The sequence below is a fragment of the Pholcus phalangioides genome, unplaced genomic scaffold, assembly GCF_987345545.1.
Source record: "Pholcus phalangioides strain wild (caught in Gottingen) unplaced genomic scaffold, Ppha-v1.0 ptg000010l_1, whole genome shotgun sequence".
In the NCBI taxonomy this organism is placed as follows: Eukaryota; Metazoa; Arthropoda; class Arachnida; order Araneae; family Pholcidae; genus Pholcus; species Pholcus phalangioides.
In genome coordinates, this window is record NW_028301603.1 from 18,502,215 (window position 1) to 18,529,998 (window position 27,784).

Here is a 27,784-nt window from a genome sequence, read left to right on the forward strand (position 1 = left end):
ACAGTTCACAACATTTCAAAGATCACTTTACATACAGTGCTGTGGAAAATATAGTATTTCAATTTTTCTGTCACTGAGCACTCTTAAATGTTTTAGGAAGTATCATCACTGATCTCTGCAGCAGAATAAATTTGGTGGCAGAGTTCTGGGGTTCATTCAAGGAGCACCATGGTGCTCATCTAGTTTTAGTCAAGTCCTGCCCCCTTCCTAGTTCCTTAAATCTCCCTCAAGGGTAGATATTATCTATTTTGTGAAACACTGGTTTATCCCTGCTTTCAGAACTAGCAGCGCTCTCATTGAACACTATAGCATTCTATGAACCAGTTTGCTGCAATGTGAAGCATTTTCACGTTTCTGCTCATAATTTTCAAAATGAATTTATGAAAGGCACCTGGATAACCCAAAACTTAGTTTATTGAGGCTCGGATAATCAAGCTCCTACTGTATTTCAAATTATATACAACTGCACTGTATTTTGTGGAATTTTATTTCCTGAATAGATCAATTTTTCTTGGAGTAAACAAAGAAAAAAAAATATTATTAGGCGCAATTCCAAACACCTCAAAATAGAGGCTGTATATTTGAAGTTGCTTTGTCAGTACAATCCAACAGTTAATGCACAGAAATATTTGGTGAAGTTTCTGCATTTAGTCATGAAGTTTTGAAGGGAGGAGAAATAACTAATTTTCATGAAAAAGTTTCTGGAAAAGCAATGTTTGAATTCAACCTCAATTTAGGCATTCCAAGATTCTAAATTTAATGCGATACCTACACCTACCTATTGAATGAAAAAAAAAAAATTCAGATATATTTGAACTTTTGCTCATCTTGGTGGTTGGTGTATTAATTTGATGTCATTGCTAATTACAAAATAAAATATAACAAAATTTATAAAGCACATTTTTTCAATACATGTTATTTTTCAAGTTTGTTGGATGACATTTGAAATCTCAAGTAATTGTTCTCGTGTCTCACTTTTCAAAATTTATTTCTTCGCAGATGATGACTCCTGTAGCAATGACTATGCCTACAGCTCCTCTTATTCCCCCACATCAAAAGATGACCTATAAAAGAGTGAATACAAATAATCAGCACACTTATATCAAAAAAGAGGTATTGTTTATTAGATCACTGATATAAATTTTCAATATGAATTTTTTGAACTGATACTTCTGATGAAGTTAGAGATTTTTTGAAATTTCTATGATCTCAGTGGGGAAAATTTTGTCCTATTGTGAACAATTTTTATATCAATTTAAAATACTTCAATACCCGAGATACTTTAGTCCGTCAAATATTGCAGTATACTGTAGTACTAAATGGTTCATATGCTGGCGAATGTTTTATTGAAACATTTAATTTGAGACAATTGTTTTGCATGTGATAGTGATACAAAAAATAAAATGCACCTAGTCAGATCTTGATTAGTTCAGTGCGCAGTAGCTGATGGAAAACTTATTGTTAGTTGGAATTACTACTAGTCAAACTCGCACATTAAACTATACTATAACATTGAAAGTTTTGGGGACGTGTAAAAATGTTGACTTACGGATAACTTTTGATTTGCTTTTGTCTGTATATGGTGGTTGTAAATGGAAATTACTGTTAAATCTTATAATTATCTGATAAAATTTCTTTTTCCTAATTAGTAATCTTCGGAATTTTTTTTTCCAATATTTTTCAGCATAACATTGAACAACCAGAAGTTCTTAGAGGACCACCTGTAACTGTGTTTGTTGGTAATATTACGGAACGTGCTCAAGATACTTTAGTCCGTCAAATATTGCAGGTGAAGCAAATCTTTCTTTGAAAAATTTTTTAAATTGTTTTGAGACTTTACATAGTTTTATTTTTATGACACACATTCTTTTCCGTATTCTATGCAGAGGTGTGGGATCGTTTTGAATTGGAAACGTGTGCAAGGTGCTAATGGAAAAGTTCAAGGCAAGTCTAAAATCAATATTGGATATATATACTCCAACTGAGTTTATTTTCTACATCTAAACCTCTTTTCCTTGTGACTAGAGAATGTAGTTGTGTTACTAAAGATATAGATAGGAGGAAATAGAAAATTATGTTTTTTACATTAATGTTGTTTTTATTTAGCATTTGGTTTCTGTGAATATGGTGACCCAGAATCGGCTTTGAGAGCAATTCGTCTGTTGCATGACTGGGAAATTGGTGGAAAAAAACTTGTTGTGAGTAAAATTATTCTTCAATCATAAAATCAGGGAAGTTTATCAATTTATATATACATATTTGTTTATTTTACTGAAAATAACTAATGCATTTGCAAATGAAATTATGAGCTGTGGTGTTAAATATTAAAAAAAAAAAAAAATAACCCTTCAAAATTATTTTATTTAATCTTCCTACTATTTTTAAACTTCTATAAAAAAAAAAGATTCCTGGCATGAGTAACAAATACCCGATAAGACTAGGAATATCTTAAATTTGCTAAATGCCACTTGTCTAAGTTGTTTATTTTTATGTAGAAAGATATAAACACTTTCCTACCAATCATTGTTCATGGAAGAAAAAAACCGATGTTATATATTTATTTTAAGCAATATTTCATTTGAAAGATCAAAAATTTGATTGAGCTTTTGCAAAACTTAAAAAAATGTGCACTTTTCCTGAAAATTCAGTTTATGCATTAATGATTAAAAAGGCCAAAAATTGCATATGTATGTATGCATTTGCATATAATTTGAGCGCTTGTGATGCTCACCAAAAGTGTATATTTTTATGTATTCTCTCAATCATATTTGCATAACAAATGCAGGTTTTGAATTGTAAATCACTTTAAAGCATCATGTTACATTGAAACAAAGTATGGCAATAGCTTTAATTTTTGACTGTAGCCTCACCAATCAGAATTCTGCTGAGTCTAGTTTTTAACTTTCACTGCGGCATAGAGTTTGTATGTATATTCAAACTTCAAATTATATATATTAGTTCAGCAATGACTAACCTTATAGTGCATGAAATAAGTATCCCAAATTTGGGTTAAAAAAAGTTCATATTAGTAATGATTCAAGGTCACATTTCCACAATAAAGGGTTTAAATGGTATTTCTGGTATTAGGTTAAAGTTGATGCAAAAACTAAAGAAAAACTGGACGAGTACAAAGCAAAGATACTAGCTAAGCAGGATGATTCGGAAAATAAGGAAGAAGACAAGGATAAGGAGAAAGAAAAGGATAAAGATGGAAATGAAGAGAAAGAGGAGGGGGAAACAACTGATGAACCACTAGACGAGGCTTCTAGACAGAAAGATGAAATAATAAGAGCTGCTATTGAGGGTTTGCTGAGAGCTCATGAAGCTGATCTCTCAAGGCCATTAGAGCAAGGTAATAAGTTATGTGATTGACAGTCTTTGTTAAAGAATGTGGTGAAGCTTACAATGTCCATTTTCAAAATTATTCAGGAAATTTTTTAAATATGATTTCATGATCATTATCCCACAGAAGAAATAACAAACAAGCCTTACAGTCAAATGATATTTTATGTGATCCACCGATGAAATTTTGTTTTTTTTTCTCCCTTTAAAAAAAATTTCATTTTATTCAATTAACAAATCTACAACATTCTCAAACCATATTCCAATTCTTTCTCTTCTCTCTATAACCGAAAAAGCAAAAATGTTATTTTATGAGTAACAGGTAACAACAGTATTATCACCAGATAATGCTGCAAATTATAAACTATCTGTTACAATTTGAGTTTTGTAGATGTGCATAGTGCCCATTGTACTGAATAATATTATCAAGGGAACTGTACTGAATAATATGATTATTATTAATAATATATTAGCATTGATCATTTAAATTGATTGATTTGTTTAAAAAACTTTTTTTCTTATCAATTTCAGAGTTTTCACCACCTATGATTATTACAACTAATAATCAAGACAAATCAACTCACAAAACCAATAGAAATCAAGAACATAGTCCAAAACCAAAAATTGACTTTGAGAAGCTTAAGAAAACTGTAAGATATACTATCATTTATAATCATATGTATCATTTTTGTATGATGCTATGAAACTTTCTATTCACCATTAAATGATTAACTTTTTCAATAGAATTTTTTAGAATATGTTTGGGTTCGTAACAAATCCTTAGTCCACGTTACAGAATTATTTTATTCTTTGGCTTGTTTTGTTTTTAATACTTTCCCCTTCTAATATGCATTTATCAAATTTGTATTATTGCTGCTTGTTATTCTTCATTCAATTTTTGCTTGTGTATTTTCACATAAAAATCAATTCGATTTCAACTGGTACAATCATGATAGGCTCTTTTTCCATTATTACATGAATGACTTGGCGGTGATTGTAATTTTTAGCCTGCATATAACTACATACTGATGTATTTATCTGCAATACTACATACACATTCACTTTTATTTGAATGTTTTATTCTCTCAATATAAGAATGAATCTTTAACCCTTGAGCTGCTCCCTTCAGATGATGAGCTTAGTAGACTGCTGAATCACTAATAGATAATTTGTGATTTAAAAAACATTTTGGAAGAGAACAGGAAAATTTTTCTCTTGTGTGTATGGAGAAGACCCATTTCTATATAATCTGCTAATTGCATGTTTGAAAAAATCTAAATTTCTTAATGCATGTTGCATATTATATGCCCCATTGTGCTTATATATCTGCTGAGTTTTTTTCTTTTCTCTCAGAGATTGGAATAGAAATATTCTTATAAAATTTTATATATTTATTGATGACCTATGTATAGATATGATTATATATTGAAAAATCCTATCAATTGTCTAATACACCATTATGAGCATGTCTGGAATATGTTGAAAAAGGGAAGATAGTTATAACAAAAAGTTAAAAGTAAAAAGTGTTCAAAAAAGATTGAAGGATACTTTCAGTTGACATCACCACTAGATGATCTGAACATTATTTGACAATAATGGACTTTATCTGGTGAAAGTATTAAATTTTCACTAAACGTTGCTAACAAGATTTTATTAAAGCATAATTCTATTATTTTAAAAGTATCAATGTATTAAAATAATCTTTGTCATTGGTGGCTAATATGTATATATAGGCTATATATATAGGTTTTTAATATGTGTATTTTGATATTGTTTTCCACTTAGGAGTTGGATGAAATGGATCTCGAAGAAGACAAAAAATCACTGATTCACAGAGAAATTGATAAATTTCGTGACACTTATAAAGTGAGTGATATTTACGTAAAATATGCATAACTTGTTTGTGTTTACTAAGAGTTTGATGGTTTCTTCATTCTTTTCCATTTCTTATAAAATAATAGAAACATTATTATTAAAAAAAGTATAATAGTTTTACAAGCTCGATCATGTGTGATACTGGCCTTTTTTTCAGCACTAGTGTGCTGTTATTGGTTTTTTTCCTTTAGGAAAGACATTCTTTCAAACTTCAGTACAAATTGGATAATTTTTCATTTTCAGTTTTTTTCCTTATAAAACCTCATTTCATTTTTTCCTCAACTGGTCATTTATGGTTATCGAAATGAATATAAATAATATACAGCCTTCTAGTTTATTGTAGATGTGGAAAAGGCATGTCCCTTAATAATGAGTACCCTCATCGTTTTCCCGATCATGATGAATGAAGCATCTTTGGGAGGTATTAGAAACAAAAGTTCTTGAGACACATATTTTTTAATGTTGCTTGTATTTGTGTTAAATATGAAATGAAAAGCTAGTGTTCTCAGCTAAGATATATGATTCCCCCCCAAACACTAGGAAAATATCTCCTTGTTCCTTTGAGGGCTATACAAGCGCCGCCATGTGTCAGGCTTTCCTGTTTTATAATGTCTAGGAGTTGGTGAGTAAATAGACATTTGATATCTGTTGTTAAACAAAAAAGAAAAAAGAGTGAAAATATGATATATATTTCTTTGTGGATACGTATTTGATGTCCCACTGAATGGTGTGCGCCGCCTTCTGACTTACCCCTCGATACGTATCAGTGGAATATTCTACTGCAAGGGGTAAGTATTACTCAAGATTTTGACTTTCATCTTTTAGGCTGTCGGTGGGTAGGGAAGTGGGCAACCAGAAAAGCTCTCTTTAGGATTTTGGTTATTGTTTTGTTGTTAGAGTGTACTTCATAAACTGAGAATCTTGTATCAATTTGATATCTCATGTTATCAGATACATGTGGGTTGAAACTCAATTTTTTTCTTCACAGAATGGAAGTTTTTGGCTCTTTCTGAATTCTTAAAAAAACCATTTTTAAACTAATAAAACTATACCACGAGATTTATAAAATGAAATTGATTAAAAAATTGATAGATCTGTCTTGTTATTGAAATTTTTTTACCTTAGCAGTCAAATGTAATCCTAGTAAGAAGTTTTTCTGCTTGTTCCTTTTACTGCCTATAATTTTAAGTTTTCTATTGTCTTTGAATTTTTTAATGTATTCCATATTGGCATGCACTAAAACTAGCTTTGAAACATTTTTATTTTCTTAATTTGATTTCAGCTTTGCTTTTTCTGAATTTGAATTTCCATTACTGACAAAGTTGATATTTGTTCAGAAATTTACTCTGCTGTCAACCTTTGTGCCTGTTCACAGATTGAAATATTTATCATATACAGTCTAACTCTGTTGATATGGGCAGTGAAAAAAAAAAGCTAGCGTTAGCTCACATTAACCGTTACTCATTCTATCCATGACAAGATAAAAATGAGAAAGAATGATAAATAATGTCACTCAAATTGGAAATTCAATTAGCATATGCTGAAGGACTCTTGGTTATACAATGAATTAAGAACTCTCTGCACTATTTGATACTATATTGCTAGAAGTTTTTATCCATTTATTTTTTCACAAAGTATGGCAGTCCCTTATTGATCAATGCATCCCTCGCTCTACAAAATTGGTTTATCTTCGAAATTTTTTTTCCTGGATAAACAAGGAATGTTTCAAATTAAGTTCTGGGGCTTCTTTATCAATTTTCCAGCTTTTCAAAAAACCTGTTACAATTCTTGTAGTAGTATTATTATTATAAAGTAACAAAAAATGAAAAAAAATTCTAGTTTTAAATTTTTCACATGTTAACAAAAAAAATTCACTCGCGTACATTCAAAAACCTTTAACGCAAGAAACAATTTTTTTATTTGCCTGCTCATGAGCAACATGAAATTTACATCACAATTAAATAGCTAACAAAACATGATAGTAGAAATGCTCATAACAGCCAATGATCTTATATTAACTGTTCTTGTATCAAACGAGTTTGACTGTATGTGTGTTATTATCTTCATTGATTGATTTGCAAGTTTTAGACAAAAAATCAGTTGAAGTTGTAATTTTCTCTCTCATATATTGCAAACAATCTTCATGGATGACTGAATGAAAGTTCATTGTCTTTTTGTGCCTCATTGTTTGTATTGTAAACATGGTTAGTTTAGATTTCAATTTTTTTTTAGTCATTAATATCAAACAATACTAACATTCATATGTGATAATTTGGCAAAGTGCTTGTCTTTTTTTTACATCTCATTGGCATCCAAAATTTCACCTTTCATATTTCAATTTTTTTTTCCATCTTTTTCAATGTGACTGGATTGATGCAAATAACTACTTTTCATTTTTATTATTGGTATCATTCATTGCATAAAGCAAATATAAATGGCTATGACAATGCTAATAAGAAATAAATTGTTACGATGGTGAACATATTGTTTCAAGTAACAATTTTTTTTACACAAACTTTTCAGCTTTTTTTTAGCTCTCCTGTTGAGATACATTTTCTTTTCCGTTTTGGTTAAAAATATATAGTTGTATTTCAGTTGTAAATATAAGCTTGTATCCTGCTCTTTAAGAATTAAAATAAATTTCATAATGGTTTTTATAAAATTATTAAAATTTGGATTTGTGTTTCCTGCATCCGCAGTGAAGAGACTTCCATTTGTATTAATTTTACTAACACATTGGTTTTTCATCTCTAAGTTTGTTAAATTTATTCTTTTTTTCTACGTATGTTTTGCATATAGAGATGCAATGTTTGTTTCGGAAATAAAATTTTTTAAGAGCAAGACAAGGAAAGCAAATTAAGGTAATCTTTTGGAGGGGAAAAAGTCATGTATCAGTTCTGGCAATTTTAAATTTGTTGCGTATAATGTATCATTCTCTTTCATGTTCTGTTACCGGAAAAGGGGGGTTAGTAAAAAAGGGGCGGACAGCTCAGTAGCTTTATACTGGCATAGAATCCTAATTTTTAAAGGTACATTTCCTTTGGTAAAATATTCCTAACTGTTGAATAATCAATAATTTATTCGGGATTGGAATTTCATAATACAATTCTTAAATTAACCATTATTTTTGCAATGAAGATTCATAATCTATTATGAACTATTTGCATAAGTTTCATAAATAAATATATGTTTGTGCACTTGTGTAATCTATTGTATGTTAAATAATATGAACCATCTCAGATTGGTCCAAATGTATTAAGTTTACAGTTTCCAACATGCGAGAAGAGGAATCATCACTATGAATCCCACGGAGCGGCATTCTGAATTGAAAATTGAAACACAAACTGTATTGCAAGTTATATTTGTTATATTCATATTTTAAATGCAAATTTACTTTCTCCATTACCTCATTCTGCAATAATTTTTTTTACTGCTCTTTCTATTTCGAGTTTGTTTTGTAAGTAGCAAGCCTTGTGCGCACAGTTGCTTTTGAATGTTATCTGTTTGCCCTGCATGTATTAGCCATAATTTTTTTTTTTTTTTTTTGCTAAAAAAAAAACGATTGTGGAATTATGATCATGCAAAATTCAAAGAAAAATACATTTTTATTGGATAAAGCTATTACAGTGCTGTGCATATCAGTAGCCCAATTCCCCTTCCCCCTGTGAATAGGATTAATTGAAGATTGATTAATTTTTGATAGCATGGACATTTGAAACATCCAATATACAAAATTTTTAAATTAATGAAACATTGTAGTAAAGTTTGCATAAAAAATACCAGACCCTAATCAGTTTCTACATCATCCTTATGCTGCATTTTTACTGAAAAGCATGCATCTGAATTATTATTTCTTTCAATGAGGCAATGTAGTTGGCTCCTTTCAAGTAAAGCTGAAAACAAATCCATAATTGAAAGGGTCAGTTGAGTAATTTGTTATATTCACACTTATGTGGTTTATAACTGAAAGAAAAAAATCTTAAGGGGGCGTTTGACTTGACATACTGGTTTTCCCAAGAGGAAGTGTATAAACTTTATGTGGTTTCCAGGCAAGTTCCTTTGTGAAATCATTTGTCATGGTCTGATAGTTAAACACCCAGCCCCCTGAACTGTAAAAAAAAGTTCTATTTTTATCTTATAAACTCATGTTTCTCTCTCTCAATTAAAGAAAAAATACTTTAAAAGTTTGAAATGTATTTGAGGAATCATCCTTTACAAGTTGCTCTATATAATATATGAAAAAGTCATGTTCGTGTTATTGAAAATTTAATTCTTACACCAGCGGTTCTCAACCTTTATTGACTTGAGTTCTTTTTCATATATAAATTTTTATGGCGGAGCCCTGTTTGAGTAGAGGAGCCTTTTTTTGTGTATAAATTTTTATGGGGGAACCTTGTAGTCCTCTGTTATTTACTTATCTATCAAATTTACTGATTCATTTTATTTTCCTCGAGTCGCCGCGGATCCCCTGGGAGGTACACATGGAGCCCTTGGGGCTATGCGGAGCACTGGTTGAGAACTGCTGTCTTACAGTAATGCAATTATCACTCAGACGTTTGAGTAGTTTAAAGGTTAAAATTATACATGACCTTTTGGGACACCCTATATATTTTGAAAACATTTTCTTATAGTTGAGAGGAAAATAGCCATATTGCAGAGCTAATTTCCAAAGTCTGGAATAGGTTTTCTTGTACTTCATTCTTTGTCTAGTATCCAAAGCAACAGTCCATTTTTGAAACTGACTAGACTTCAGACATTGGCCATGACATATATATTAAAATTGGTATTATACTTCTAAATTTTTTCATCTATCCTTAACCCTCTCATTGGCATTTACAAGATATCTTGCCTTATTGCTTTGTATTTTGGCTATGTCACGATAATTTGTCCCTTTCAAAAGGCTCTCATTTTGGCAATGACAAGCCCAGAGATTTTGTAAAGAACACTTCTCAATCACTTTTTTCCAATTCCTCTTTCCCCATCTTGTCAGTTCAACTAGCAGTATGAAGTGCTGTCTGCAGTCATCTTTAGTTTAAATTTTGATGACATAAAGGAGTGTTTTAAATGTATATTTTTTTCTTCCTTTCATCTGATTCGAAGTAGTAAAGAAATATTCATTTATATAGTAGTATTTCTCTGTTCTCTTCAGGGTTTATTCTTTAAATTGAAGGGAGGGCACTTGCACTCAAAAGAAGCACTTGCACTCTAAATCAGAAGAAAAAAATTGCTGTAGTTGAATAACTAAGCACCACAAGCCTTGTGGATAAATCAATGGTATATCTGTGAACTTGATTTGAAGTCCACGCAGAGTTGGAATATATGAAGTATATTATCCTAAAATATAGTCTCATGGGATAATTTTTTTCATGAAACCTTTTCCCAAGAGATTTGTCCTAGAAAGTTTGGTGTGTGTGTGGAATTGGTTATTAACACAACCATGCCCAAACCAGGATTCAAACCCATGATTGAAAACACACAGCTAAAGACTAGCAGGCTAACCACTTGCTTGCCTGGTGGCAAGTGTAAATAGTTTCAGAAAGAACCAAGAAGTAATTTGTAATTCAAACACCAACAGAGAATTTACATACAGTGAAACCTCAATACAACAATATTTTGCAGACCCAAAAAATATCATTGTGGAAGGATTATCATTATATCAAAAGACATCATCTGACCATGCCACAATTATGGTGCTGCAGGCATTTCAGTTTTTCATAGTCAGTATCATCAGAAATGCGCTTGAGCTCTTATTTTGCCCTATATTGATTAAAAATTAATTATGTAGGTAATAAAATTTTGTTTGCCATGAGGTTTGATAGGGAAAGGGTCTTCTTTTTAATACTACATTTTTTTTGTCTGCTCCCCTCGTTCCATTGCATAGCCAGTAGTGATAATAATTAAAATTACTTTGAACGGGGAAAACATAATATGGCAACGGAAGTTCGAGTGACTAAAATCAGAGAAAATATGTATTGTATCTCCATATCTATAGATATTTTCAAATAAAATACTTTTATACGACATAAGTGGGAAAAATTATTACTCATCTGTTTTATGTCAAAAAAGCATAAAAGCACTAGACTTCATTATTGTAACAGCAGAAGGTGTTGAATTTTTTGATTAGGGTACCTGTGTGTGAAGAAAAAAAAGATCAAGAGGTCTGGGGTCTAGCAGTTGACAAGTCCTCAGAAAAAGGACAAGGCGGTGTTCAGAAAAATACAACTACAGTAGCAAACAATTAGATTGTGCTGCTATTCTCAAATAATGAAGTCTTCTGCATGCGAGACAGACAATACTCCAAAAGTATTTGCCTGTAATAAAAAAAAAAAGAAGGTTCAAAGAGCAAACATGCTAACGTGTGGGAGTAGCTGGGGGATATGGGAAGGGGGCACCTGATGGTGAAAAAATCGTATAACATACCACAACAAGTATTTGGGAAAACAGAACAAAACTGTTTTCACAGATACTTGTTGAAGAAAAGAGTTTGAAAAAGATCAAAAAGGAAACAGCAAAGCTAAAAAAAGTATTGTTTATAGATCTCTGAAAAATATCATTAAAGAGGAAGTTATCATAGTAGAAGATATCGTTGTATCAAGTGGAGTTTAACATTGGGGTAAAGGCAATTTCAAAGTAGATGTGGAAAATTATTGTTGTATCAGGTATCATTGTAGTGAGGTTTCACTGTATATATGAAAGTGAATGACAGAAACAACACTATAATACAAATAGTGGATCTTTCCAGATTTAATCTCGTCCAAATTTTTTAAGGCATATATTTTGAAGCTGAAAATTTTTTTGATGTGATAAAAACAAGTCCCATCTGATTTATATTTTTCTTGAATTTTTATTTTTACACATCACTATTGCACTGCTGTTTTTTTTGGTTTTTTTTTAACGTTTTTTTCACCCATATCTTCCTTTCATACCCAATGTGACTAAATTTTTCGAATGGGATGGAATAAATAATGCATTCCTGTGTGTATTACATTTAAATGTCCTTACAGCAACGTCAGACGTAATTTCTGTGTTTCAAAGAGATTCCTGAAAGAATAAGTATTGCAATGTTGTTTGCAAAAGTGAGCAACTTGTTCGCAAGTCGGTGAGTTACGACTGATGTAAATATAGAATATATTTGTTCTGTGTTTGTAAATTTGTGTGTGTTATCTGTAAAGCTTTTGACATGTCTTTATCTGTTTTGTGTTTTAATACTTTGTCCAGGCTAATTCTTATCTTTGCAATAAATTGATTGTTACACATAAAAATTGTCAAATTTTCTCATCTTATGTATAGTTTATTTAAAAAAAAAATTAGTCTAAAATTAGTGAAATTTTTTCATATTGTACAGAGAGCCGAAGAGGAAAGAGAAAAAGACAGAGATCGCCGTTCTTCCCGTAGAAGAGAATATGAATCCCCTGACTCCAGAAGAAGTGATCGTGACAGGGAAAGGGAACGTGAAAGAGAGAGAGAACGTGAGAAGCGCTCTCATAGAGAGCGTTCTCCCCAGGGTCGAGAAAGTAGCCTCTCTAGTGGAAGGGAAAGCCACAAAAGACGACGCAGTCGTGAACGGACACCGCGGTCATCACCTGTAACCAAAGAGCCAAAGGAACGATCGAGGGAAAGAGTTATTGAAAGATCCAGAGCTGATTCTCCAGAAAAGGATTGGTCCAGAGAGAAAGGACATGGTCCTGAGAGGTGAATTGTAATTTTCCAGTATTATGCTTCTGTCAGAGGAAATACCCTCTCCTCATGGCTGCATAAACTTCTTTACTTTGTATTGAGCTAGATGACTTTTTAAAAACATAAATTCATTTGAAGTTTTTTCCCTCTAACTGAAATCAGTTAACATTTTTTGAAAGCATCAACTCTTACGAAGTTGAAATGTGTTTAGCTCATGCTAGTTTTTTTTTAGTAAATTTGTTTGATTTATAATTTGAATAACTCATTAGCCGTAGGTCAAAAGAAAAAGAATGGGACAAGGAGGAGGAAGAAGAAGCATATGAAAGGAAAAAACTTGAGAGAAGGCTGCGGGAAAAAGAAGCTGTCTACCAAGATGTAAGATCATTTTGCATTTGAAGTAAAAACTAAGTAAATTCGATGCATTCTTTGAAATTATAGATAGAAATCGTAGAAAAAATACATCCTATATTATAGATTATTCTTTAAAACTTTCAAAAAGGATTGATTTTATGCACTTTTTCCCTTACAGAGACTTCGAAATTGGGAAGCAAGAGAGAGGAGGAAAGCTAAAGAATACGAAAAGGAACGCATAAAAAATGAAGAACAAAAAAGGGATGAAGTATGTTATTGACAGTAAAAACCATAAATTAGTATTTGTATCATCAGTTATTGATATTTTGTCTGTAAATTCTCTTAATGGATTGTATTATTGATATATGGATTTTATATAGGGTTAAGTGAAAACGGTGTGTGGATTTGGGATAAATGTACACACATTACATAAAGCTGTTTTACCTTCATTATTTTTTCAGTGTCATTATCATAACTGCCAAGTCTCCCAAATTTTTCTGGAATCTCCAGAATTTTAGTTTCATCCCTCGACCTCCCAAAAAGTTCTTAAATCTCCCAAATTTTTACGAAAATCACAAAAAATCCATAATTGTCTCTAAAAATTCCCTACTTCATTAAAAAAATCCTTGCTTCTGAAAACAATCTAAGGAATTTCTTGTGGAGCATGAAGTCTTTTGCCTCTGTTTTTTTCCCCCTTTCGAAATAACGTCACACGTCATAAATAGGGAAATTCCTTTTTTAAGGAAGTTTTACAAAACCCTCTGATGGTAACAAGAAAGTTGTTTGTCTTATTGTGCAGGGAAATAGCTTAGCAGCCAATAGTCCTGGATAATAATTGAAGATTATAGTGACACGCATGTGGTCAAAATTTCTTTTGTTCAAGTTACGTACGTGCGATATAACAAAACATGAATGCTGATAATGAAAAACATATTTAATCAATTTTAAAGATACTTATTCCCAGATGAATTTTTTTTTCATCAAATGTTCCAGAAAAGGACAGACTTTTCCTATTTGTACAAGTCGTGTTACGGAGGACATAAACATCGGTCATGGAAAGACTGATATCATCACGCATGTGAAGTGAAAAAAACATCAAGTGTCACAAAAAGTCATTGTTCTTCAAAAATTGATGCTTTTTTTTTCTTCATCTTCCGATGATTTTGGGGTCATTCGCGCAGAATGTTTGTTCACAGCGTTTCTGATTGAACACAATATTTATTTATTTAGATCACCATTTTTTGAAGTTTTGGCCCCCAATTTCACTTGTTTTTTGAGTAGGGATTTTATTCCCTGTGCTTTAACTTTTATGTGTGGAAAATCCTTATTTTATTTGAAAAAATTCCTTTTGTATTTATTAGGGAGTATTATTTTTTTTTTAAGCATAAAATATGGGTCCGCACAGAAATCTCCCCAATTTTCATTTTCAAAAGTTGGCAGCTATGCATTATGAGAAGGTTAATTTTATGCGCATTGTAAGTTATTTCAAGTGTTGACTCAAATTTTAATCATGGTGTTAATTTTTCTTTTGTATAGTTGAAAGAAGCCAGAAGGCTGAAAGAATTCTTAGAAGATTATGATGATGAGAGGGATGATCCTAAATATTTCAAGTAAGAAATTTCAGCAGTGTTCTATTCTAGCTACAGGCGATACATTCTCATTCAATTTTTGAAGAAATTCGACTTCTGTTTCTTTACCATACAGCCAATTCTGCTCGTATCGCCATAAAGCAATAATTTACATGACAAGAGTGAAAACATAACTGTAGATTAGCAAAATGTCATGTCACAAAATATTGTAAGCCAAGTAATGCACACTAGGTGAATGTCCAACTTGGTAGGATCAGATCACTGCTGGCAGGCATATCTATTAGACTTGCATTGTGCCTCTAGAGGAATAAGTATGGCAGAGATCTGTTTTGTCATTGTAATCAAAACCGTTGCATGGACAGAAAAAAAAAAGCTGAAGTCTGGTGTATTTGTTTATTACAGCCCCCCCCCCCCTTCCCTCCCATCCCAGTTAAAGTGAGTAAGAAAATTAGGCGTAACTTATGAGTTTCGGTCAGGAGAATGATCAAATAGATTTTTCTTGAAACCCTGTACAACTAGTCTGCCCCCCCCCAAATTTTGATGATTGAACTATGTTTAGTTGTGCTGGGGAGGGAGTGGGGTTGTAGAGTAGGAATACTGTTAAATTCTTACTCTTTGCTGGCATGAATCTTATCTTTATTGACAGGTTTCTTAACTACTGTTTTCGATCTAACGGGTACTAAGAGAGATACAATTAAGCAATAATATTATTTGTCAAAGAAGTTAATCTAAAAAGAAATGAAGTTATAAATTAGTATGTCAAGTTTAAATGTATTTTTAGTGGACTTGTTTTACGTCCTGTGTACTGACCTAAGGCTTTAGGAAAAATAATACAAAAATACAAGGTTAGTGTCATAGATTGTTAGTTTATAACATGTAACATAGAGGCTGCATAGCTAACAAGACACACTGCAAATTACTGGTGAACCCTTGATTCTAGAGGCATACTGCCAATTAGAAAATGTATCCAAATAATGTGTATACCTCAAATAGGTCATTCATATTGCAAGTGGTTGTATAGTTATTAAAATAAAAAAAATAACTTTACACAGAAGCCCAATTAGAAAGTTGTTGATCTGTCTCTCCTGAGGCAGAAAAAAAAATTCTATATTTGCTGAGATATTTTAATTTTTTTAAAAAGTTGAGAAAAGGGATAAATTTTCCCCTTTTTTTTCTCACCATTCTCTCCTCAAAATAAACAATTTTTATTATTTTTTTATAATATTTTACAATTTTAAATATTTTCATAAAATATATATACAGTTTGCCCTTTATCAGAAAATTTGTGAATTCTTATGTTCATGCGATTCATGTCAAAAGTTGTTGTTGCTTCTTCAAGGCGAGGGGCAAATTCCTTATTACATTCTGCTCATGAGCATACAGAGGACTTACCTGGAGGGGGGAATTTTCTTCAATATTATAAATATATATATATATTAAATCAATTTTTACCTTTGTAGATTTCTTTTTTTTTAATCTTGGGGGGGGGGGGCTTTTATAAGAATCTCCAGATTTCTAGATTCCAAAAGTTGACATGTCTGCTTCTGTCTAAGACCTTATAATTTTGTTGCCAAAATTTTGATAAATCCCTCTACAGGTTTTTCCCTTATATATTTATTGGTCAGTTATTTTTATTCGAAACCCCAAGTTCTGGCATGATCACATTAAGCTGTGCGAACTGTGTAATGAATTTAATGACTTTTTTTTTTGTTAATCAGTGATCTGGCCGTGACGTCACAGTAGAATAGAGGGAAGTTGATCAAAATTAATTACAGTGAAGCCTTGATATGATGATACTCTGCGGACACTAAGAAAAATTATTCTAGATGGGTTATTTTATGGAGAGGCAGCAGTTGAATATTAGAGTTATGACATTTTCAAACAAGACTTGAAAAAGTATTGCTGTAAAGGGATTTATTGTTATGAAATATTGACTCAAAATTTTGTTCTATTTTTATTCTTTTACAGAGTATCTGTTTATTCAGTTGCTTAAAGAAAAGTTTTTATGATGTAATTTTATTTTCTCAGGGGAAGTGGATTGTTAAGGAGAATGAAAGAAAGAGAAAAGGAAATAGATGAGGATTTGCTAGATCGTCAACGGGAAAAAGAAGAACTAGATGAGTTAAGGAAAAAGCTGGCTGAAGAGGGCCATCCCGACCCAGAAGCTGAAGTTGAAAGAGTGAGCTAAAAAATTTCTTGCATGCTTATCTATTGTTTTATAAGAGTTTAATGTTTTTAATAGCATTCACTGAAAGATTCACTGGATTTGAAAGAAACGAGTTATGATCACACAGCTGGGGCATGAGTATTTTAGTCCAGCAATTTTTTTTACCATTAACTTCAGCTGTGATATTTTGGAGTCATGTCATTCAACTGTGGCATATCTGATAAAAGTACTTGTAGATTTAAAGTACTGTTATAAAGCTACGTAATAGTTTCCATTATTAATACAATAAAAACTCTTTTGCAGACACTGGTCAGACAAAAAAATTTGTCCGTAAAAGAAGGATGACCATTAATCAGGGGTTTGAAATGTCTACTTCTATTATGGGGGAAATTATTATTTGGCTGCAAAAGAAGAATAATGGCATCTGAGGGGTGTCCATTGAGAGGGGTTTTACTTCACTGACAAAACTACTTAATATTGATTTGTAGAGTATTGGACCTTAAATGTGTCTGGACATTCCTCCCATACAAACAATTGGAGTCTTTCTTTGGTTTGATATATTTAACTGGACCTTTCAGAAGCACAAATCTTTTTTTATATGCATAAGTATCAGTTGGCTATAAATTGCAGGTCGTAGTCTAGTTAGCTTATCACAGGACCTAAAATGTAATAAACAACTTATTGTAAGTTTTTTTTTTGCAAGCCATTTTATAATTATAGCTGTATTTTTCCCCCCATTGTACCAATATTTAACGAACATTGAATTTGGGTTTTTGTAGTTCTTACAGGCAGAAAGCAGGTTGACAGAGCCCCTGAGGAAAGAAGAGACACCTGACTCTGATCCTGAGATAATTATAGAAAAACCTGTTGTAAAGATGAAGCCTGTATTAGCACCGGCACCATCTCTATCACCAGCACCAGAGCCTCAAGAAATACCAGTGAAGTCCCAGAAAATGACACTCGAGGATGAGAATACACAGAACAGCATGTCTGGGTTCTCTGATCTGGTTACCAGCGAGGAGGCTAAGCCACTGGGATTCACGAGTCTTAGGATTGGTTAGTTTTCTTCTGATCTGATTATTTTCTTAATAATAATCTTAATAGCGCAAAATAAAATTGACAAAAAAAAAGTTCTTGAAGGTCAGTAAACTATGAAAATGTTCAAGTATCATTTATAAAAATCTTCATTATTAGATTTTTCTTCTAAACTTTTGTCAGGTCAAAAATTTGGTATCTTTTAACTCTCATATTTTCAAGATCAAAAACTTCTATTAATCTAAGTTATTGTGTTGAAACTCACAAATTACATTTAAAACAAAAAAGAAACAGATGAAAATAATTATTGAATAGAAAAGAACAATTACAGTCGGGCCCCTTATTCACGGGGGTTACATTCCGGTGGGTGATCGTGAATGCAGAAATCCACGAATAACCGAAACCATGGGGGTTTTTTTTATCTCGTTTATTGAATATCATGAGAAAAGCAGGGTGACACAGGTAGAAGAGAATGTATAAGAGGTGCAGTGATTGTTGGCGATGTTTTTTGAAAGAACATCATGATTTCAGTTTGCTGTTTCTTCTTCATATCAAGTATTTAGACCATTCTCAAATCTCTCCCACTTCAACATGCAGACTTGTTGCACAAGTCTTTTCCACACTTCTTTTTAAAATCCCAGGCTGCAGTCTCCATCCCTTATGTGCTGCTGTGTGCACATGTAATTTTTCTCCCTAGTCATTGGGTTCAGCTATCCATTTTAGTCAAATGGCTTGTACGTTGCATCGAGTTGATAGCTGTCTTCATGGGGATAACGATGCGACTGATTCGATACTAGCAAACATGGGGATGGGGGACACTGCCATAAATCTTTGGTAACTTTTTCCGACACAACCCTGCCTCTTCCCTTTTGTGGTAATGGAATTAAGTTGCTGTGCATCAGTCTGGGGTTGTGGGCGGTTCTTTCTATCTATGAAACCAACCATTTTACTTGCGTAAAATTCTGAAAGATGTTTCACCAGCCCTTTCCTTTATAGAAATAAATTTTTTTTCGCCTTTTCCTTTATAATATTACAATCAGTTGGAATACCTTTTCTGTAGCAGTCTTGTACCAGCACCTCCTAGAGATAGGCCTCCGCATGGGTTGCCAAGTTCATCTGTAACGGCATTAAGATTACCTAATTAGTTTTCCACATTTTGAACCTCAGCATCCTATTTCGTTCCTTCTTATTTTGGTGTAGAATCTTCCTGGTTGGCTCACAAATACTGCATGGTGATTGGATAATGCCAATTCTGAGCCCGATCATTTCTTTTTCGATCATGAAATTCATGCGAAATTTGCCAATTGTAACAAATAAATGAAAAAAATTAAATTTTTACAAATTTTTTTTATGAAATTTCGATAATTTAAACTTTATCATTAATTCTTCCGAGTGTTTCCAAGATATAATTGACACCTTAAAAGAATACGAAACTAAATACGAAAATAAAGGATCTAGTATCACATTCTGTGTTATATGGCTGCGTGCTTCAAATTATTAAAACACATTTTGGTGACAACATTTTGCACTACCAATGCTGGGCCCGTAAAGTGAATGGATCTTGTGGGTGATGCATTAAAGAATTCAAAGACAGGATTAACTGTTGTGGGCAAGATGAAAACTTTTTTTGCACTCGAGAAAAATAGAGCAGTGCGTATTTAAGCTACTGAAAAGAAAGAGGTATCACAGTATAAGTCGTGGTTCAAAGGTGTCATTCATCTGAGCGAATATCATATTGCTGATTTTCTTAATAAATATGATGATTACTCCATGAGTTTCTTAAAAATAAGTCTTGACAATGAAATTCTAGTTCCTAAAATACGGGTTCAGTTGATTTTTGTTTCAGAGTTCGAAAATTATGTTAATTGCAGGGCTCGGCACGGGTCACTTTTTTCACTAAAAGTCACTTTTTTAGAAACTGGTCACTTTTATTACGTATTTTCAGGCCCAGGTCACTTTTTCCACTTTTTTAGCAAAAAAACCTCGGTCTCGCGCGCTTTTCTGCTGTCAGTGTTTTTCTTTTCTTCAAGGAGGAACTTTACCTGTTCAATATCGCTAATTTTCTCCCTCCCTTCATTGAACCACGATCGAAGGCATCTCATCTTCCCAGGAGCATACCGTGTGACGTCAGCATAACTTGATTTCAAGGCGCTTGGAAAAAGTAAGCTCCTTGGTTAAAGAATCGTCATTTTATGGAAAAGCCTGTCTGAAAAAAAACTAGCATAAAAGGCGTGCTTACAACAAAGAATTTTTTCCCCCCTATACTACCATTCTTTCTTATTTCCCCACGTGCTCACTCGTTCTTTCATTTTCATCTTATTTTAAAATTGATCCTTTATTTTATTTGTTTTGAAAAGTTTTAGTCCTAAGGGCCAAATTCCTTTCTCTGAGCATCGAGCAAGTTACATTTGTTGTTTGTTCTATCGTTACTTTTGTTAATTTTTTTAAATGTTATTTGAAATGACGATTAGAGAGCCCGTGCAGAAACTAACTTATGCGCAGCGGGAGAATACCAAAGCGCGTATTAAAGACACGTATTATTAATACGCTTTGGAGAATACTCTTGTAGCTGGCCAAGGTTAAAGAAGCTCGCATGTATTTTGAATTTACTTACAATAAAAAAAAAATCATCCGATTGAAAATCGCGATCTATCGACAAATAAAATTCGTACTATTTTTCTAACTGGATTTAAATCTCAGCACGAAACCGTACCCCCAAATTTGATCGAAAGGAGAACTATTTATGAAAAGATCACAGAATCCTGCAATTCAACATTTAGTTTAACACAAGGGTTTCCAAATCAGATGAAAATTTGTCATCAGGCTGATAAAAACTCAGTTAACGTGCATGCGAGCCGTAACTGAAGGCGGATTTAACGATGGGCACACCGAGCGCGCCTTTGGCCCCTACTTCACATTTTTTTCCTAATTTAAGGGGCCTAATATTAATTTTTTTTTATGCCCGGGCCGTAACTTAATTTAGAGCATCTTCACGATACTGATTGTTGACTTAATATTGTTGGATTGTTTTCCTTTTTTTTTCTCTCCATGCACGTGCGGGAACCGGTTGTTCCGGCGCTGTATGCAAATCGGCGGCGGCGTACCCTCACGGGAGCACGGATATATAGACTGGTTTTTTCTCTATAGGTGAGATGTCTGTTTTTTCCGCATGGATGTATGTCGGGATTCGATTTGTTTCTCTCTTTTGATTGCCGGCCGTATTTTTGATGAACGAAAATGATCTTGTTTTTTGTTTTTGCAACTTTTATGGAAAAAGAGTTCAAAATGAACTTCTGATCATTGTTTTTCTTCAGCTCAGTTGGTACGCTCTGCCCCCCAAGAAATATCGACATCTTGCGCGCCATTCTTGATGTGTAAAAAAATCTTATTTTTAGACCTCGGAAGTTATTAAAACTTTTGTCTCGAGTCTGTTCTGACCGCAATTCGCAATTGGAGAGGGCGGTGGTCTGGTTCCACGGGTGTTGAACGAGGAAAGGTGCCGAGTTTACTCATTTTCTGTTAAAAAGAGTGGATACCGGCCCCGAGCGATAGTAAATTTTCGTTCGTACTTGCGACCCGGATTGCTACATACCGTGATCAGATCCAAAAGCGGGGGGGGGGGGGGGGCAATGCCTTGGACGGCGTTTTTGATGGAATGGTATATTTAAGAAAAGGCAATAAAAATTCCTTTGCAAAATTATCGAATTTCACAGTCAAGGGGCAGTAAAATTACGTTTCCCCTCCAGAAAAAACAATTGTATTACGGCCATGGTAAATCGGGTGTCCTGGATGGGGACGAATTCACTATTTTTGTTCGTTGAAAGTTACGGGAGGAGTCAGCGCTAACGTGGTGACTTGTTTTCGCGCTAAAATAGGTAGCCCTGACAGCAGCATCCATAAACTCTGTATCAACCGCATTTATAAACCCCGTATGTTGTTGATTCGATTTTTCTGTTCATTTCATCCTAATTTTCCATATTTCCCGATATATTTCTATCGATTTTCGCATATTGCCGCATATTAGGTTAATTCATATTATAAATTATATATTTTTTTGTAATTTTTTATGTGCCCTTTGTCAGCCATCTTGAATTGACTACCGCAAAACTGCGATTCCTTGGCGCGAAAAAAAGTCGCCACTTTGGTGCTTACAAGGTTCATGGGAAATTTACCGGGGAAGGCCGCTGAGTCTCTTTTTCTGTTAAAAATTACGGGGGGAGGCCAAAATTATACTGTTTCCAGGGGTAGGAACACTGCGCCAAAATTAACATCTTGAGCCATCCTGCTCCAATAGTGTTTTCGTATTTTTCTGCGCCAAATAGCTAATTTTGCTTCGTATGTCCAGAATTTCTTAAAGGATGCCAAAAATTTTTTGCTCCTGCTTACCGTGAAACGATTCTTTCTAAGAGCGTGTTTTATATATATATATATTCCACTGTACGCCTTATTTAAACTGTCAGCCTTTCCATCGTAAAACCCCGATTGTGCAACGTGATTGTGCAACTGAAGATAGTTTGCAATGGTCTTTCAGCTTTAAAGTGCAAATGCGAGTCAGCTGCCGTTTAAAAAAAAGTCGCCACTGGAAGCAGCAGAAATTACTGTAGTCGATCGTCATTGCGTCAAATCTAGATGTTTCATGAAAAAAATTTCCATTCCGGAAGTAAAAAGTGTGTTTTCGCCGAATTACGAATGTTAATTTAGAAACTTTGCCTAATAACGAGTGTCAGATCGCTAATCTCGCCAAATAATGCGTACTTAATCGCCAAACGTCGTGTTGATTCTTCCGAAATTCTCCCCCATTTTGCAACAATTTCTTTCTGAGTATAAAAAACTTATAGAAAATTTTTTGCTCATTTGAAGTGCTGCTGTTCAAGACAGCAAATAGTGCCCTCAGTAAACAAAAATCATCTTAAATAGACTGGTGTGAAAAATTTTATGACAGCCTCTCTTTCAAACAAGGTGTCAAAAGCCTGAAACACCAAAAACAAGCTGATGAAAAGATTTTTGATAACAAAAGACAGTGCAGTTTTATTTTGAAAAGGGATGAGGGTTAACGAAAATATTCTTGTTAATTTCCCTGCTCCAATAAATATCTGCTCCAAATCCTATATTTTGCTGCTCCAAAACTGATCCGAATCCTATATTTTGCTGTTCCAAATCCTGAATTTTGCTGCTTCAAAGCTGCTCCGAAATGGACTTAGTCACTTCCCACCCCTGTGTTTCTGGGTAAAGGAGTAAATGTGTTTTTTTTTTTTTGCACGGGTGTATGTTGTGTGTAAAAAAAGGGAAAATATATATTTTTAAAAATTTTTCTCTCGAAAAGCAAACAATTTCAAAACTGGTTTATTTTCTCCCTCACCCAAGGACAGTATTATTTTGGTGCCCCGCCTGTAAAATAGTACTCGCCCACTTTTCTCAGTCCAGCCATAGGTGGAGATACTTTAAGGTCTTAGGGGTGTGGCACGATGGCAATTGATATACATCATATATATCTTTGACATATCAATAAATATTGGTTTTGCAGGAGATGCCCTGGACCTCCCCCTTTCAGGGGGGGGGGACCCGAAGATCTTACGTTGCTTCTATGTATACATCAGTAGGCTCTGCCATTGACGCTGGGGGGAGGGTGGATTGCCCCTCCCTCAACATATAATAATTAAAATAATTTAGTTAATTTAATAATTTGAATACTTTACTCAATTTAATAATTTAAATATTTTATTCAATTTAATAATTTAAATAATTTATAATTCAGTAATTTAAGTAATTTTTTAATTTAATAATTTAAAATGTTAAAAATTTAATTTTATGGTTTTTAATCATTAAGTAAATTTCTTAAAATTTGTTGGAACATATTATACAAACCTAGGTATGTAAATCAAATTTGTACTAGTTAAAAAACGTTTGAGTACATTTTGTATACTGTCATTCATAGCAGAATGAAAAATCCACTGGAATGTAGATGGGACAAATTCTCTCATCAAATTTTGTGTTATTTCATTTTTTTCCCTTCTTTGAAAGGGAAAAATTTTTCCCGCTTTGAAGTTTTTCCTGCTTAAATTGATTTTAAGATGGGTTGTGGAAAGCAACATGGGGGAAGGCATTGCTGCTGTTACTTAAAAAGGATGTAATGTAGTTATTCTCTCACACATAGTTGTTGATAAATTTGAAAGTTATTCAAAACTTTTCTGGTTAGCAGAATGCGTTTGAGTTTGATTTAATTATTTCACGCTATTATGTAAAAAAAGCAATTTCAATGAGTTCTATTGAAATGCAAAGTTAAAACTAAATTCAATTTCAATTCATTCAATTTGGTAATAAAAATTCATTCATTTTGGTAAAAAAATAAAAAAGAGGAGATATGATCGAAGTGTTCAAAATTTTCAATGGGATGGATAGAATGGACCATGAATTTTTAGTACACCGCCAATCGACTGCTTTTACAAGGGGACACCAATATCGATTGGTGAGGGACAATGCAAGGTTGTGGTGTCGCAGGGAATTTTTCTCTAATAGGGTTGTTAATAAATGGAATAGCTTACCCCCGGAGGTAGTAAATTGTAACACAATTGACACGTTTAAAAAGAAATACGATAAGCATGTTGGGGTAAATCTAGAAGCTATCCATTCTTAGAATAAGACAACCATAAGTATTCTTTATGGGTGTTGTATAATATTTTATCATGTGTATATATTGTTTATAATGCTTCTAATTACATTTTTAATTGGGTTGCTTTATTTTTGAAATATATGACATCTATATTTGTTATGGGCATCTTTTTCTCAGCCACCTCACTGGGCATTTTGCCTGTTGTGGTGTTGTATTTGTATATAAAAGTTCAGTCCTGCGATGATTTAAAAAAAAATTTTGATCGTAGTCTGCTTTCCTGACAAGTGCAGTTTCTTCGCTGCCAAATATCGCCATCTTTGCAGCATCATTATTTCGATTCCTGTAGCTTCTTGTTGCTCAAGGTATTTAATTGCAGTTTCTAGAGGATTAACTCCGTTGTTATGTGAAATTCTGAAAGATCAACAATTGGCATTTGATCTTTTTTTTCTTTTTTTTTTGCGGTGGAGACATCGGAACAGAAGGTTGGATAAACGAGACTCTACTTACTGTATGTTGGAATTGATGAACAGCACGGTATTCTGCTGAAGACATAGCAGCAGAAAAAAAGTTAAAGTAAATTGACTTTACACATGACATCCAACCAGTGCCGTCTTGATGCATGGGTCCGACCGGGCATGACCCAAAAACCTCAAGTGCAGAAGAATTTTTTTTTGTGAATAAATGCAAACGCGAAATTTATGATTTAAATATTTTTTTTGCAAAATTTCAGATTTTTTTACGAAATTTACGTATCCCTAACTATTATTAATTACTTGAGAATAATTCTTAAGTTATTAATAATATTTAAGTTTCGATAATATTCCCCAGTAATTTATAAACATAGTCCTTCCAGAAAATATTCTCAAGAATATTATATATAACTATATTTTAAATAAGAGAATATTCTCATCAAGAATCAAGAACTTATAAAAATGTTCTCAAGTTAATTGTAATAGAAATTCCTCCAGAGAATATACTTCTAAAGATTAATCTCAAGAATTTTACATCTCTACACCCAACACATTCTTGCATGCATGATTTGTTAGAAATTCCGCTAGAGGAATGTGAACGAGGTGCATGTGTTTGATGTAGTAGTAGTAGTGCATGTGATATATTTTTAATTTATTTGCAATTAATTTCACTCTATTTCATTTGTTTTAAGGGAAGAAATGTAAGTTGTGCACTTTTTTCAATTATTGCGAGAAGTTAGCCAAGTTTGAAAGTGTTACCTCCTTAATAAATATCCAAAATCGGATGAGTTATTCTGAAACCGCATTTATCAGAAATCATGCAAATAATATAATATTCTTCTAAAAGTCTACTTGTATCATAATTCAATTGTTTTGTCTTATTTGTATAACTTATTTTACTAGGTGGCAGTCCTTCTCATCCAGCTGTTCAAAGTCCAGCTATTTCTCAGAATTCTAGTAATGGGCCTAACTCGAAGCGCAAATTAACAGTCGAGGAAGTATTCAATGCTAACGATGATGAGCAAGAACAAAAGAAGAAAAGAAAGCTCATACCACTAGATGATGCTCAAGAAGAGAAGCAGAAGTCTTCCAGTGCTGCATCCCAAATGTCACTCGACGAGAAAAGGCAACACATCAAGGACCTGATAGAAAAAATTCCAACAGAAAAAAGTGAACTGTTTGCATACAGTCTAGATTGGTCTGTGGTTGATAAGGTAAGCAGAACTGCAACAATCTTTTATATTAATACACTTGAAATAAATTAGTTATAGAGAGAGATCCCTACATAGAGCAGAATGTACCATAAACCATGACTGATGTCACAGAACAATTTATTAATCTCTGGGATAATTTTAAAAGAAGGAAAAACTCTTCACTTTTTCTCAAAAACACTAATATTGGAATTTTTACTGCATAAAATTTTCAGTCTGCTGAGGGATTGCTGCAGAATGGGGCAAAACATTCTGCTTTGGAGGTAATAGATCAGCTCTAAGAATTCAATTTTCTTTTTCAATGTTTTGTAAATATGGACTTAACAAATTAATGTTTTAATCTATTCTAACGTGAAGTACCATTTAGTTTTCTGAATCACAGTAGAGCTGTGACAATCCAGATTAAATGTTTCGTTCAAGTTCATTTAGTCCACACGAGTCCACATTTTTTTAATGCTTCAGAAGCAGTTTTTAGAATTTTATCTAAAATTCACTACCTGCACCATTCCTCGTAACTCTTCTACACTATCTACCAATAAGTATTTGGACACCTATGCAAATGACGATATCTGCGGTCCTGAGATACGTCACACCCTCCGCCGGTATATATCGTGTAGGAAACAACATCGGCATTAGTCGCATGCAAGATGCCGCGCAGTTCGGAGCTCTCTGATTTCGAGAAAGGTATAATTATCGGGTATCACAAAAATGACCGATCCTTCAGGGACATATCTAGCGAGCTGAAGTACCCAAAATTGACAGTGGCCTATGTGATTAAGAAGTGGAAGGTGAGACTGGGAGATAGAGACCGACGGGTGCTGTCCAGAGAAATTCAGAAGAACCGCACCCAACCGATGGCCCTCATCCGCGAGGAGTTTCAACAGGCATCCGGGAGTATTGTTTCAATGAATACCATCCGTAAGGAAGCACATCTGATTGGTTTTCATGGTCGTGCTGCTGCCCATAAGCCTTTGATCACAAAGTCAAACCGCGTTGCTCGATTAATGTGGTGCATAGCACATCGAAATTGGACCGTAGATCAGTGAAAACGGGTTCTTTGGAGCGACGAATCAAGGTTCACCCTCTACCATTCGGATGGCAGGGTTTGGGTCTGGCGTCTGCCTGGAGAACGTCTCCTGCCAGAATGCATTGTGCCAACAGTCAAGTTCGGCGGAGGTGGAATTATGGTCTGGGGGTGTTTCTCCTGGTATGGACTGGGACCCTTGGTCCCCATTAATGGTAAGCTCAACGCCGATGCCTACTGCACTATTTTGGATGACAATGTGCTTCCTACGTTGTTGCAGTTTTACGGGGTGGACCCCTGTTACTTCCAGGACGACAATGCCAGCTGTCATACTGCGAGGTTAACCAAGGCTTGGTATGGTGCCAATGGGGTTCATCGAATGGACTGGCCTGCCCAGAGCCCAGATCTGAACCCTATCGAGAACCTCTGGGAC

At 33.6% G+C, this 27,784-nt stretch overlaps 1 protein-coding gene across 5 annotated transcripts in view; it reads left to right on the plus strand.

The window, feature by feature from the left end:
* LOC149081039 (RNA-binding protein 25-like) overlaps positions 1–27,784 on the plus strand; it is a 61,185-nt gene that overhangs the window by 27,261 nt on the left and 6,140 nt on the right. For all 5 annotated transcript variants that reach the window (XM_089237791.1, XM_089237790.1, XM_089237793.1 and 2 more), the window contains 14 exons: positions 1,000–1,113; positions 1,685–1,789; positions 1,887–1,944; positions 2,107–2,198; positions 3,088–3,352; positions 3,874–3,992; positions 5,128–5,208; positions 12,563–12,909; positions 13,164–13,269; positions 13,424–13,513; positions 14,782–14,855; positions 16,863–17,013; positions 17,781–18,057; positions 26,020–26,330. In XM_089237791.1, coding sequence (XP_089093917.1) covers positions 1,000–1,113; positions 1,685–1,789; positions 1,887–1,944; positions 2,107–2,198; positions 3,088–3,352; positions 3,874–3,992; positions 5,128–5,208; positions 12,563–12,909; positions 13,164–13,269; positions 13,424–13,513; positions 14,782–14,855; positions 16,863–17,013; positions 17,781–18,057; positions 26,020–26,330 — 2,190 coding nt within the window. The remainder of the gene's footprint in view (positions 1–999; positions 1,114–1,684; positions 1,790–1,886; positions 1,945–2,106; positions 2,199–3,087; positions 3,353–3,873; positions 3,993–5,127; positions 5,209–12,562; positions 12,910–13,163; positions 13,270–13,423; positions 13,514–14,781; positions 14,856–16,862; positions 17,014–17,780; positions 18,058–26,019; positions 26,331–27,784) is intronic.